This window comes from Glycine soja, chromosome 11 (genome assembly GCF_004193775.1).
Source record: "Glycine soja cultivar W05 chromosome 11, ASM419377v2, whole genome shotgun sequence".
Classification (NCBI taxonomy): Eukaryota; Viridiplantae; Streptophyta; class Magnoliopsida; order Fabales; family Fabaceae; genus Glycine; species Glycine soja.
Genome location: NC_041012.1, coordinates 40,438,499 through 40,453,720, shown reverse-complemented (window position 1 = coordinate 40,453,720; position 15,222 = coordinate 40,438,499). Strand labels below are relative to the sequence as shown.

The 15,222-nt window shown below is 32.1% G+C and overlaps 2 protein-coding genes across 2 annotated transcripts; one reads left to right on the top strand and one right to left on the bottom strand.

Annotated features, from left to right (window-relative positions):
• The first annotated feature begins 985 nt into the window (after positions 1-985).
• On the top strand, positions 986-3,864 carry LOC114375567 (inactive beta-amylase 9-like). Its single transcript, XM_028333393.1, has 3 exons — positions 986-1,452; positions 2,106-2,591; positions 2,694-3,864. The coding sequence occupies exons 1-3, from the start codon at positions 1,213-1,215 to the stop codon at positions 3,576-3,578; spliced, it is 1,611 nt and encodes a 536-aa protein (XP_028189194.1). The 5' UTR covers positions 986-1,212; the 3' UTR covers positions 3,579-3,864.
• Positions 3,865-5,232: 1,368 nt separating this feature from the next.
• LOC114375454 (tubby-like F-box protein 3) lies at positions 5,233-10,546 on the bottom strand. Its single transcript, XM_028333235.1, has 6 exons — positions 9,785-10,546; positions 7,703-7,790; positions 7,437-7,566; positions 7,169-7,348; positions 6,448-6,932; positions 5,233-5,874 (listed from the first exon to the last, which is right to left on the bottom strand). The coding sequence occupies exons 1-5, from the start codon at positions 10,082-10,084 to the stop codon at positions 6,461-6,463; spliced, it is 1,170 nt and encodes a 389-aa protein (XP_028189036.1). The 5' UTR covers positions 10,085-10,546; the 3' UTR covers positions 5,233-5,874; positions 6,448-6,460.
• Positions 10,547-15,222: the final 4,676 nt, after the last annotated feature.

The window sequence follows — 15,222 nt, the reverse complement described above, 5'->3', positions numbered from 1 at the left end:
ACATTATTAGTTTAAGACAATAATATATATCAAACAGTTAAAAGTGCATGCATAATTAAATCGTTTTGGATAACTGATGTAACATCTTTTGTGTGATAGGATTGGAATCTATCCATGTTGTCGGTCACAAAGATCATCAATAATTTTAAGCGTATTACCATTCTAATAAAGAATTAAAGACTACCAAATTAATAATGAATTATTTTGGTAATAATACAATAATCTGCGTGTGTTAGCCTTATATCCAGCCATATCCAACTCACCTACGGCACACGATGAATTTTTTATGAATATTATTGTTTTACTATATTATAAGTTTGAAGAATCAATCAAATTTTGTGGATAAATATTTTTTGTCGAAAAATATGATTGATTATTGTAATAGAGTTTCTTTACGCAATCAAGATTATTTTAAAACAGAACTCAAATTTAAAATCTTAAGTTTTGATTGGATAATTTTTTTTATAAGCACTTATACAAAAAATAAGAAAGAAAAATAAATAAACTTCTCTCTGTCGTAAGCTTAAACTAATTTTATTCCTAACTCAAAGATGAATTTCTAGGAAAGTTAAAATGATAAAGCTTTTATAAATTAAATTGTGCATAAATTAATTTTTATTATAAAACAAATTTTTTATTTGCTTCTCCTATTAAACATATATTTAACACCACAACTGAATTCTACTTCAAGTCTTCAAACCAGCCAATGTTGGTTTATCATGTTACATTGTCACTTATATTATTTGATATATATTTTTTATTCTTTTTCGGAATTATAAACTCATAATGACGATGTTTTTTTTGGTAGAATAATGATGATGATTTGTTTGGGGCCCCTAATATTTTGATATTTTTATTTTTATATATATAAAAATATTCAACAATACTATTCTGCGGCTCTACTTTTGTTTCCTATCACAAGGACACGTGGCACGTAGTTTTGCAAGCTTTCGTATACTTGGTCGCAAAAGAAAAAAAAAAAAAAGAAGAAGAAGAAAAAGCGCGTTTCAGGTTCCACATCCTATATATGCAGCCTTTCCCATATCCATTTTTCCCATCTTCAAAATGTCTCCTTTCTTTAAATCCCAATATTTTCTGCGCGAATTTTGCTAGAAACCGTTAGTGGGTATCCTCAAAATACTAGATTTTCGATTCGTTTGGTGAACGGATTTTTAGGTGTGATTATTACGTTTTTTTTTTGTTCAACAAGCTATGGAGGTTTCGGTGATTGGAAGCTCACAAGCGAAGCTGGGCGCGTCTGAATTGGCTTCTAGGGAAGTTGGATTTTGTAATCTGAAGAACAATTTAAAGGTTTTGAATGGTAGAGTTAGTTTTGGTAGGAATAATATACGGTGGGAGAAGGCTGGGATTAGTTTCACTTTGAGGGCTCTTCAGACTGAACCTGTTAGAGAGGAGAAGAAGCCTTCTGGGATTGGAACAAGATCCAAAACGGTGAGTTTTATGTTTTGCTTTTCATGTACTATGGGGGGGAAGTTGGGAATTTTTATTTTGTGTTTGATTCTGAAGGAAACGGTTAATTAAATATGTAATTGATAATAGTTTTTTGTGATTGTTTTAACTTGAAACTTGTATCTGTTAGCTTGAAATCACAGGAAAATATCCAGGGTGCCTGAATAGTTTTGTTAAATTCTTCATTTACATAGTTGGGGTAAATAATGAAGTAAACCCCCTTTTGAGAATTTTAATATATTAATGGGGTGGTAAATAATTTTCCCTTGAATTTGTCATCTGGTAAATTTGAGTAATTACCTGTAGTTTTTTTTTTGGAGTGGTAGTTGGGGATGATTTTGGCAAAAGTAACCCTGATCGCGGATATTTTGCCTGGGAAAATTTCGTTGATAATGCATAACCTATTGATTACAGTTAAAGGAGCAATTGTGAACTTTTATTCTTTTGTTAACCCTGATTACATTGATGAATGAGAACCATAAGACAGTTTATTATTCTGCTTCATTCAAATATCATGTAGTTATGTTATATGTTAGGTGGCCAAATACACTGAGTTTTTCATATAATTATAATTATAATGTCTAGCTGAAGGCATTAGAAGGTAACTAACATGAATAAAATAATATGTTTTGCAGGTAGATGGTGTAAGATTATTTGTGGGGCTTCCCCTAGATGCAGTTTCTTATGACTGCAAGTCAATAAACCATGCTAGAGCAATTGCAGCTGGCCTAAAAGCTTTGAAGCTCTTAGGAGTTGAAGGTGTTGAGCTCCCTATTTGGTGGGGAATTGTTGAGAAAGATGCCATGGGACAATATGACTGGTCAGGCTATCTTGCTATTGCTGAGATGGTCCAGAAAGTTGGTCTCAAGCTCCATGTTTCTCTTTGCTTTCATGGGTCTAAGAAACCAAATATCCCTCTACCTAAATGGGTATCCCAAATTGGTGAATCTCAACCCAGCATTTTCTTCACAGATAAGTCAGGACAGCATTATAAAGAATGCTTGTCCCTGGCAGTTGATAATCTTCCTGTTCTTGATGGGAAGACTCCAGTCCAAGTGTACCAGAGTTTCTGTGAGAGCTTCAAGTCTTCATTCTCTCCATTCATGGGCTCTACGATCATGGTAAAAATTATGGATTCCAGGACCATTTATGTATGCTAATATATGTATGCACTTTCAGATTATATATGACTGACAATTTCCTCATATGTTGCCATATTGCAGAGCATTTCCATGGGTTTAGGACCGGATGGTGAGCTACGTTATCCATCTCACCCCCAGCTGCCGAGTAATGGAAAAACTCAAGGTGCTGGGGAATTCCAGTGTTATGACCAAAACATGCTCAGCTTTCTCAAGCAACATGCTGAAGCATCTGGAAATCCTCTGTGGGGGCTTGGTGGTCCTCATGATGCACCTACCTATGACCAGCCCCCATACAATGGCTTCTTCAATGATGGGGCTTCTTGGGAGTCCACATATGGGGACTTCTTCCTCTCTTGGTATTCCAATCAGCTCATAGCTCATGGAGATTGCCTCCTTTCATTGGCATCTTCAACTTTTGGTGACTCTGGGGTGACAATCTATGGAAAACTCCCACTTATGCACTCTTGGTATGGGACTCGATCCCATCCTTCAGAGCTAACTGCAGGGTTCTATAACACAGCTAACAGGGATGGCTATGAACCGGTTGCACAGATGTTTGCTCGGAACTCGTGCAAAATTATATTACCCGGCATGGACCTTTCGGATGCAAACCAACCAGAGGAAAACCATTCAAGCCCTGAGTTGCTACTTGCACAAGTTATGGCAGCTTGCAAAAAGTATGAGGTGAAGGTTTCAGGTCAAAATTCTTCTGAGTCTGGTGTTCCAGGTGGTTTTGAACAAATAAAGAAGAATCTATCTGGAGATAATGTATTGGATTTGTTCACATATCATAGAATGGGAGCATCTTTCTTTTCTCCAGAGCATTTTCCTTTGTTCACCGAGTTTGTCCGGAGCCTTAAGCAACCTGAACTGCATTCAGATGATCTACCGGCCAAGGAGGAAGAAGGCGCCGAATCTGCCATGGATATGAGCCATGAATCAAGTGTGAGCATGCAAGCAGCCTAATGGTTGTAAATTCGTAATGTATGATAATCATGTAGATAACAATTAGTTATACCCTTGGATCAGTGCATGGGATGAGATTGAGAACAGGTTATTTTGTAAGCACAATATGAGAATCTTTTTTGCCGGTTTATCCTCAAGCATAGACCTTTTAGTTATTTCTTATAATGTAGCCAGTTGGGTGGCAGATTACCTTTTTGTCATTTGTGCTCATGTGGTGTACATTCCAGCCAATATTACATAATAATTGTGAAAGTTATAAAATATCTTTATTTTTAAGAAAATTTAATTAATATCTTCTAACTTTTTTTAACTATCAGATTGTATGAAGCAAGTTTTTTTTTCTCTCTCTCTCAAAAATTAATCATATTTTGAAATGAAGGATTATTGAGCATTGTATAATATGGTAGCTGTTAAGTGTTAGTACCTGATCTTCTTCATCGGAGTCTCTCTAATTCTAACTCCTCCTTTCCAATTCTACACAATAATTTTAGTTGCACCAAGAGGAATCAAGTTTGTGCTGCATTGCTGCCTAGCAATTATCATAGTGCATCATTCTACTCATCGATTATCTTGAAAAGGAGGCACAAATTTACTCCCCAGAATTCTCAATTCTATCACGGGAATCTTAGTTGTGGATGACATTAAACAATCCAGTTGAGAAAAGTTTTTAGAAAATTATTTACATTACAAAATTTATTAGAATTCGTTTTGTTTATTATATGGATAAGATAATTTCAGGCCAATTTTTTCATTGAATTGATAGCTAAGGTAGAAAATCATAATCATAAATTTGAACTTAAAAATAAAAAGATACACTGATTTTTTTTTAATCAATTTGGTGTAAGTTTATACTAAATAATCAATAACAAGATAAAATGAATCAAACTCCTTCCATAAATTAAAATCAACTCTTTTGAAAGCTTCATATTAGTATCTTGTCCCTAAGCATTTTAAACTTGAGAGACCTAAACATTGTTACATTAAAAAAAGTCTTAGTTATTAAGTTCTACAATTAAAAAACTCCCATCTAAGTCATATTGAGCCAATATGCTGACTAAGAAACTTGGCTAATCAATAGTTATAATAAAGAGGTTGAACCACACTACACGCATCATTCTACGACTATTTTGTTTCACATTTAAAACTTGTAATGACATTTTTGTATCTTCATTGCAAACTCATGACATTTTATTTCACTGAATTTCCTGACTTTTTACAATACCCGCCCTTTTGTATTCCAACTCGTGCAACATGCACAGGCAGGCACTGTTATATTTTTTTTTATAAAATCATATTATTCAAATCTCATATCTTTTAAGGATCGTTTGTTAAGCTAGCTTTTCTCATTTGTCCTGCCGCTTCTTGTTGCAATGGGCAACTGAGAGGATCCACACCAGGTGGTGGTTGATAGAGGTGACAAAATAGGTTTGAATAATTGAGTCAGTCTAAACTCATCAAATGAAATGTAAGATTTGAACTTAAATTTTAAACCTGAATTAAATGCAAGCATTTTTAGTCCAATCTGAAATATGAAACAATCAGCATAGTAAGATAGCCTGTTTTACTGCCTGTGGTTGGATTCAGTTTTTCTTGGTGGATACTTTAGATTTACATATTCTTAATTTGTATTTTTTTTCTATAAAGACAGTGGTTATAATTTGTAAATATAACATAATCTGTTATACAAAGCCAAGGAGGGTTTATTCCTTAGTCAAGAGAATAATACAGCAAGTGGCATTTATCCCTCGTGACATGCACTGTATTAGAACAGTGTGTTACTGTTTTGGAAAGACCAAGTCAAGAGTGGATTACGGAACGAAAGGAGTTGCACATAGCAAGTTGCTTCTGCTTGTGTTCTTGCAAGAGTCCCCCCCAACACAAAATGTTCTCATGAAAGGATAAGTTGAAAGCTAGTAGTCACATTAACAAAACATGTCTTGCATGGACATGTTATAAACAACCACTACTACATTACAATAAACAACCAAACTGTTGAAAGAAATAGAGAATTTATGTACACGGGGGTCTGAATAAATGTATTTTTCCCGTTTTTGTGTTTTGTTTTGTGGGATATGGTGGAGGAGTTTCAAGTAACATTCCAATTTTATGTTATCTTCCCAAGAGCTGGTAAATTGTGATCCCAGAAACTGAATGGTTTTTTCGAATTCAGTTCAATGCTCATCCAACCAATCTTTACCTTGACAAACATTTTTCATCTGTCTGCTTCCCAACAAGTGACATTCAAGCCATACTTCTCCAAGCAGCAAGAGATATAGCTATATAATCTGGATTGAAACTGGCATAGCATAAACAAGAAGCAAACATGGTCAATTGGCATACCAAAGAAACCACAAATGGAATAAAGCACCAGCCAGAAAATTGGAGTTGAGACAAGTGTCACTATGCTAGATGGAGTAACTGAAGGTTTTCAAGTAGTTATCCTCTCATATGGTCATAAATCATAATGTGGCAATCTTTATAAATAATAGAAAGAGGGCATAAGCCACAAAGCTCCCACCCCAGAAAATTAATGGCAAAACTTGTTAAGGATTAAACATAGAAAGTATTGAATGGAAAGTCATGTTTTTAAGTTTTTAATGTTAATGCTGCACATTCATTGAATATTTTCAATTACTTGCTTCTTTAACATGTGCTTTTAGGAACTCGTTACTTGGACATAACTTAATAAATTAATATGGCCTACCTTTTTTATAGTGGGCGGCACTAGTGTAAGCTAAAACCAAAATGTAATTGCTCAGTATTGATGGAATTATTATAAACACCACTAAGCTTCCATAGCTTTCTGTTGGTCAATGTTTTTCCCCCAGCTACAGACAAATTTTAGAATATTGAAATTTCAAATAAATACCTGTTTAAACATGTCATTCACAAGCAATCTTGGTATCAAAACTGCTGAGGCAGATTGCAAATGCCTGAAATGCCGAGATAGGGTACCGGTAATCCATTGTAAACAAATCCTTCCCAACTTTTCCAAATTGGAGGATGATCTTATCGTGTTCTGGTCCAGCAGGTCCGTTTTCTGCAGAAGCCACCAGCTGAAAGTTTTTAACTGAGGCAATTGTCACCCGTCCATGAAAGTTCAGGCACCAACATTGCAGCTGCTCATGCCACCTAGGGGCCTTGTTTTTCAACACTAGCATCCCATCCTTTTGATCAACCAATGGTCCAGACATGGAATTTTCCACACGATTTGATTTTGATCGAAAAAAGGGGAATGAAGGAAACATGTCTATGTTGTTAAGAGAAAACTCAGTCTGTGTAGGTGCTACACCTCCAGGTTCAATTGCAGTGGCAGGAATGGAATCCATGACACAATGCATTCTCCTAGGACCCCTGCTAGTTGTATAGATTGTAAGTATAGCATGGTAGGAATATAAAAAAATGCATAGTAAGCTAATATATTTTCAGCAAACGCTTTGGCTGCTCAAAGTCAAAGCAGTAATGTCCACCAAAGGAAACTATGGATGACAGGTAAGTTTTATGCAAAGAAAATTATTGTAAACAACAATGAACTATCAGTTAATTTCATGCACGAAAATCTGCCAACAACTGCAATACGTAAAGCTTACCTTGAGCCTAGCACATTCAATTCATATGAAATATGGGCCACTGGATAGTTGCCTGTAGGAACCTTGGGTGAAACTTGCTTTAGATTCACCAGCCTTGTGGAGCGACTTTTCATAATCTTTGCTCCTGTATGAGGCAGCTGGCTATCATAGATTGTGAACTTTGTTCCAAGAAAGTTTGATCTGGTTAAAAGGAGAAGAAAAAAGTATGAGTCTTTGCACTAACAAACAAGACAACAATAATAGCCACAGTGCCTAATTAGCATCACACCTTAGTTTCCCAACATAGGAGTTGCTTCCCTTTGACATATCATCTGCGTCAAGAGAGATGATATAATCTGTGCAGGTTGGACGTCTGCATTTGCGTGCAGCAAGAAGGAACTTCCCATCTTCAGCTAGCGCTGAATTGAAGAACACACTTGCTTAGGATTAGAAGCTAAAGAAAGGGGGAAATCAAAGAAACTAAAGTTTTTACAGGAAGATTCAACCACAAGTTTTTACAGGAAGATTTAACCACAAGTTTTATTATGTACTCACTACTGGTTAAACTGAGAAACAAATAGTATGTTTGGGTGGACCGGTTGCGCTTTATAAAGCACCGTAGGAGATTCTCCCTTGGGCCAGGCTGCCAAAATTATTCACCAATAAAAACATGTTAAAGTAAAGCCAGAGGGAAGGAAAACAATACGATGAAGTACTCAATAATAAAAGACAAGCACAATAGTCACATTCAAGTATCATGCCTTTCCTACTAACAAGGGAATCTTCAGAGCAATACCATGGAGAGTAGGGAAATACAAACAAATCAAAGCATTCCACTCCAAAGAGGCATCTTCGGGCACCCCTCAATTTGCCCAAAAGAGTGACCTCTCCTTTAACCTTTTTGACCAAGTATATCATATGACAATGGCCACTACCCAACCAAAACATAATATATCCCACCTAAACTAGTAGGAGATAATTTAATTACAACAACTAGGCAGCACAAGAAAACACAACTCAATGTAAGATGCACTAAGTATGCCAATAATAACAGTGACAATACCCAGATGCCACTAAAAGTGGTCCTTCACAATGTTGTGGAAAGAATTAGAGAGTAAATTCCAATCTAATGTTCATAATATTTATAAAATTGACATCACTATATAGTGGTCCCAGCCACTCAGGTAGTAATATAGAACATTCAATCATAGTGAAAGAGAGGAGAAAAGAGTATCTAGAATTATGCCAAAAATATCCACAAATACGATAGACCAACCAAAATCACAATTTTCCACAAGGATAAGAACATTTAGAGAGATTTATACAGGATAAGCAGGAATTTAACATTTTATTTTCCACAGGAGATGGTGTCAAAAATAATGAAAGACAGAAACTGAAAAAAAAAAAAAATCATTGCTCCAGTCGGATACAACCACTATATGCAATAAAATTTTCCCTTTTCTAAAATAGTTGCATACTCAGGACTCAGACTCGAGACCATTAGTTAAGCTGAAAGAACCCAATTAATAAATAAATATTATATCCCTATACGTCATATAAAAAGATACGGAAGAAGCAGCACACGAACAACTTATTAATTAATATCACATACAAACGAAGTTAATAATATTTAATAGAGTCACGTATCGAAAGTGAAACAACCAAAAAAATGAGTTCATTGGTTCAACTCTACCCACAATTACCTTCACCCTTGCCTTCACGCCACGGTAACCGACTAACCGCAGCATCAATTTTTTTTAACCATAAAACAATCTAAGCACAACTAATCACAACATCGAGCCAATATATCGTAATCAATTTTCACAAAAACCAATGTTAGGAACAAAGAAAACCTCGTAGCACCCACTCAAGCAATCATGCTAAATTGCTAATATTAGGAATCATACCAAACCCAATTAATAAAATAATCCCAACTCCAAAAAGAAATACCCACCCAACTAAGCAGAAAATGAAAAGAAAAGAAAAGTAAAAGAGTATACAGCTAAATAAAAATAAGTAAATAGTGTATACACTAGTAAACAAACATGTATTTTAAGGTTAATCACTTTTGGAATAATTATCTTAAATTCCATCCAATCACATACAAACAAGTATGAAATTTGTTGACTTTTGTAACAGGTTTAATTATACCTATCCCTACATCATTTTGAAATTTTGTTCTTTATACCTAAAAATTACATGTTTTAGTTCTTTTGCATACACTTCTAGTTTTCTTTGGATCTCTGCTGTCAATCGTGTCTCAATTTCGTCATGTAAAACTGCCAGAAATTTTCTTACAGTTCTTAATATATTTTTTTACCATTTTACACCCCCCCCTCCCCCAAATTTATATTTATGGTGGTGTTAGTTAATGCAGTTAAGACACAGTTGACAGCAGAAACCAAAACAAAACCAAAAAAAAAGTTAAAAGTGCATGTGCAAGAACTAACTCGTGTTCTAGATATAGAGACATAGATCAAATGAATAGTTAAACATTTGCGGCAGCTATCTTACAAGTTATATCAACAACTGTAATTAACGGTGTAAAATTTTGTAAAGTGAATGAAAAAAAAATTAAATTTTGAGCAAAGCCCATGAAAAATTAGAGGCAAAGGAAGAAGAAAGGGGAAAGGGAACCTGTTTAACAGAAATGGGGAAGGTGATCTTGGAGGAGAGTTCGGGCGTTTTGACAATGTCTTTGGTGATATGTCTCCAGCTGCGGCAGACGCCGGCGCAGGAGACGACGCTCTTCCGCGGCGGCCACGTGTCCTCGGAGGCCTCGATTCGGAGGAGGACCTCTCGGAGAAGCTCTTGGGGCATGTTGGCCCAACAACTCTGTCGCATGCTGTCGCCGACGACGACACCGACACACTCAGCAGCTTCTTGCTCCTGCACCACACGCTGTGACCGCGATCTCATGCTTCTGATTAGGCCCATCTAGTAGATCCCCAATTCCAATTCCACCTAGGAGGAGGAGGAGTGCGTGTCAGAGAGAGAGAGAGAACGAGGGTGGATTGTTATTTAAGCGTCTTGCGTTGATTGAGGGAGAAAAAGGTTGGTTTTTTTTTTTTTGCTTTTGCTTCTGGGGGATTAAAAAATTGATTCTTTTTTGGTGGATTTGGAAGATAAGAGAAAGGGTAGGCGAGATGCAGAAAAGAGAGAGAGAGGTTCAGTGGTTTTGTACTTTTGTGTATGTGCGTGTGAGAGAGAAGGGAAAGGTAGGGAGATAAAGCTGTAAAATAGTTTGATTCGATGAAAGTTACTGAGTGGGAGAGAGCAGGTGGAAGATGAGGAGGAGTTACCGGTCACATGTTAGTTAGGTAAATTGTTTGGAGGTGGTGGTCACTGTGCTTTTGGGGGTAATGTTGTAAATTGGCTTGGTTAGTCCAGTGGAGGAAACACAATGATGATCATGATCTAGTATGAAAGGTTAATTGATCTTCTTATTGGATGTATTGTTCAATTAATTTTAATTAGATTAATATATTTAATATATATTTAATAAAAGAAAAAGTTAACATCCCCTTAATCATATGATTATACACCGTTTCAACATAATTGTCATATGAAAAAATACATGTGATGTGATCTGGTAGAAAAAATATTCATTAGAAATGATTCGATAGTAAATTATTACACTATTGAATAATTTTTATTAATATTCTTCTTACCATAATAATCTTCTTGTGATATATATCCAAATTTTTTATTCGATATTCATAAAATAAGTCATTTGAGTTAATGATAAGAAAATTAAAATTCAATATTACGTACATATCATAACAAATTATTGATGTATTGAAATGTTAATTGTTAATTTTCTCACCAACAATTAAAATTACTTATTTTTTAACTGAAATTTTGTAGATTGAGGAAAAATAATTGTTCACAAACTGTTTTTTTTTCTACCGATCTTGAGAAGTCTCCGTGTCTATTATTATTGATTATTAATTGGCTTGTTAATTTAATGTTTGATTGATTTTTTTCTTTCAAATTTTTATTTATCATAAATTTTATTTCAGAAAATTAATATAATGCATTTTGTTCCTAACTTTTTGAACAACTCACAAATTTTATCTTTTATTATTGACCATAAAATTGATGGTAATGATAACACACTATACTTATCATAACAGCGACAATAATTATAATGATAATAACAATAATTACAATTATGGATGCAATGATTGTTATTATAGTAAATATGGTGATAATGATAATGATGATGAGTCAATTATGATAGTTTCAGACTCATAATTGATATACTTTTATAGATTTGTTTTATGTTTTGTGAATCTTTTAAAAAGATGATGGTTGCACATAGGGATGAAGGTTATTTCCACTAACTTTTTAGTTTTTATTTATGTAATAGGTATGTATAATTATTATTTATTTTTATAATTTAAAATAAAACAAGCTTATTCTTCATATAAATATTACCCCACAAATTTATTTTTAGTCTCACTTTTTTATATTTTCTCAATTAAACATTTATAATATTATTTATTTTCATTTTTATGTGTATTTTACATACTATATTTTAATTTAAAAAATCTCTCTCATTCATTTTAAATTACCTTTCTTTTATCTTTACACATATATATAATATTTGAATTTTTTAATTGTCTATCATTTAAAATCTACTTTCTTTTATCTTCATCTTTCAATTAAATTTCAATAACTTTTTTTTTTCAATATAATAGTTAAAAATAATCTAAAATCATAATTATTTTTTCATTGTAAATTAAAAATATAAATTATATATTTAATTATATTTTTTATTATGAAATTTAGTTATAATGTAATTTATATGTTAAAAATTATTTATTTATTTTAAATTTTAATTATTTAAATTAAACATTTTTTGAAAAAATAAATAAATTAAAAATTTATCCATAATTCACAAACTAAATTTGAATTCGCACGAGATTTTGATTTGAATTTTGAAATATTTAATCACGGTCTATTGTTTTATTATTTATATGATAATTGTTATTAATTATTATTATTTTCTTATATAATGAAATGTTCTCATCAGAATCATACTTTATATTGAAAAAAAAATTAAAAAATAACAAATAATCAACTTTTTACATACTGTTTGGTTCAAAGGATGAAAGTTGGGAGGAAAAATTTTAATAGAGGGAAAGATATGATCTTTGATTGAGAGAAAAAGAGAAGAGAGATTTTAATAGAAGAAAAAAGATATGATCATTTTCTTGTTTGATTCATAAAAGAAAAAGTTTTAAAAATAAATTTATTTTTATATTCTTATAATTTTAAGAAAAGTATTAACTAAGGACTCTTACTAACTCAGTGCTCACAAGGGAAGAATTTTGTTTCCCTCCATCCCCTCTCTTGTCCTTTTGGAAAATTGAACCAAACAATTGAAGTTTAAAAAAATCCGTCTCCTTCCCTCCCCTTCTCTAATCTCTCCTCTATAGTTATATGTATAGTATTTTACCTTCGCTTACAAGCAACCCAACTCAGGTACTTTGAACTTTCCTCTTATATTATTTTTGGGAAACAATTGAGTGATATGATAAAATCACTAATCATAAGTAGTAGTTGGTAGTAGTTGTTAGTCGTGACTCGTATATTATTGTAATTTTATTTTTATGTTATCGTTGTATAATATCATAGCTTTAACCCTGAACCCGTACTAAAATAACACACCAATCAAGTATCATTCTATTCCACATCTAACACATTTTAATATCACCAAAACTGGACAACTGCTGCCAAACAAAAGATTAAACATTGTTTAATTGTTCAAGTACCATGGAGCGTCATTCTTTGTTCTAAAAAAACATTATTTATGTCTTAAACTTTTAACCATTGGTTGTTTATGTTAGATACACGGAAAAGGAATATCAAACTTGTGTTTATGTATATATTTTTTAAAAAAATGTTATTAGTATAAAAAAAAAAACGTCATTATTTATGATACATTTTAATTCTTATTTAGACATTTATTATTTTACTCCCTTGTCTTTTCTTTTTCTTTTTCTATAAAATCTTATGCGCTATCTTTCTTTGTCATATCAAACAATCCAAAAATATTATCTCACTTTTTATTATTATTTTTTTCCTTTTTATTTTCTTCACTTTGTTTCATTCATGCTTCCTTCCAACCAAGTATAGCCTTAAATTTTTCACCAACTTAAGTTTGAATTTTATTTTTACTTTTAGTTTTCCAGGTAATACTTTATTTAAATTGCGAATAAAAAGTGTTCTTAAATATCTTTTTACTCATCAAATTAGGGTTTAGTTTGCTTTTACTCTTTCAAATTTAAAAGTGATTATTTTCATCCTCTTAATTTGAAAATAAATCACTTTTGGTCCTTAAGATTTTTTTTTTTACAATTTTAATCCTTCTAATAAGGATTAAAAGTGAATTATTTATTTGGGGACAAAAATAATCACTTTTAAATCTTAAAGAAAATAAATAAATAAACTTATATAAATATATTTAAAAAAACATTTAAGCCTGCTTAGTTTTCTTTTATTTTTCTTTTTTAAATCATAATCTCCTTGGATACCGTTTACTATTTACAGTATCATGACCAAATGTGCCATCTGACCACCAATCACTCGTTAATTAGTCATTGTTTGTAAAATTCAATATTTAGTAGATTCTGTCCCTTTTACCAAAATTAGACTTGTTAACGATGGAAAGAGTATAATCAACCAATGGCCATAGAAGTTATTGTCCTAGATGGCATTATTGTGGATTTGATAAAAATTAGTGCATAAGAAGAAAAGAAACATGGTGTCCTTATCCTAATAGGGTGGATAAGTTTAGTGGCACTGTTCTTAGCCTTGCTACCACAACTTAGCAGTAGGTAGAAGTCATCATACCCCACCATACTAATATCTATACGCAAAAACAATGGTTTTCAATGAATTATTAGGGTCCATTCTATCAACAACTTCGATTAATTTGCTAACCAATTTTGCTTTTCACACGCTCAAATAGTTATTCATGTATCGTCCCTTTGCCTTTATAATTAGGTTGGATTTTTTTTTCTTCCAACAACGGAAACAACTTCTCATAAAACTTCTCTTCAAGTTAGGCTAGTAACTACCAAACATTAACAACATGCTACACCAGTTTTTTCATCACTTTTTAAATTAATCTTGCTAGAAAAAAACAAGATTCTTTTGTAGCATTTGCTGGAGGAAGGAATAGTTGTTAGATGTTAATTATGATTCTATCGTCCTGATATTATTTAAGTTTGATTTTTTTTAGAAATAATTCTTGATTAGATTTTACTTATCTTCTTATCGAATTTTAGAATAGTTAAATTTTTTTTTTCTGATGAACAAGAGAGTTAAAATAAAAAAAATAGACCCACTATGAACTATATATAGGAGTTTTTTTAAGAACATAATGTGAAGTTTTGTTAAGTTTATAAATACTTATGTAAAAGTGACGAGGAAGCCCATGAAAAATTAAAGAATATAAACTAATTTTAATTTATGCAAAAAAATTATTGGTAAACACCTAAAACTTATTTGATGAGAGAAAGAGATAGAAATACGAGTAATCAATTAAGTTTTTTTATTCTACTAAAAAGAAAGATTTTAGAAAAAACTTAACCGGTTACTTTTCAATGATATGACGATATAGATTATGTTCAATAAGGTATTTGAATTAGTTTTTAGTTTTTTTACTTGCTAAAAAACTCATTTGGTTGCTGGTAAATAAGTCTTTTAATAACTTCTCAATAATTTTTAGCATTTTTTAAATGCTATTTGAGGTAACATTTTTTAAAACGATAACTTCTAACTTTTAATTTCTTATATTTTCTTTCACTTTTATTCTCAACATATTTATTCGTTTTCTTGTTATCTTTTTTAAATAAATCATTATATCAAGTTTTTATCATTTAACACTTTCTAACTACTTTAAAAGTTAATTTTACCAAACACTTTTAATTTAACAAGTTCTTTTTCAGATTTCTAAATAACTTTTAAATTTCTAGCTAACTTAACTTTAAAGTGAAAGATGTGATTGAAAAGAAATATTCTCTTAAAAGTAATTGGTTAAGTTTTTTTTTTCCAAAATTAGT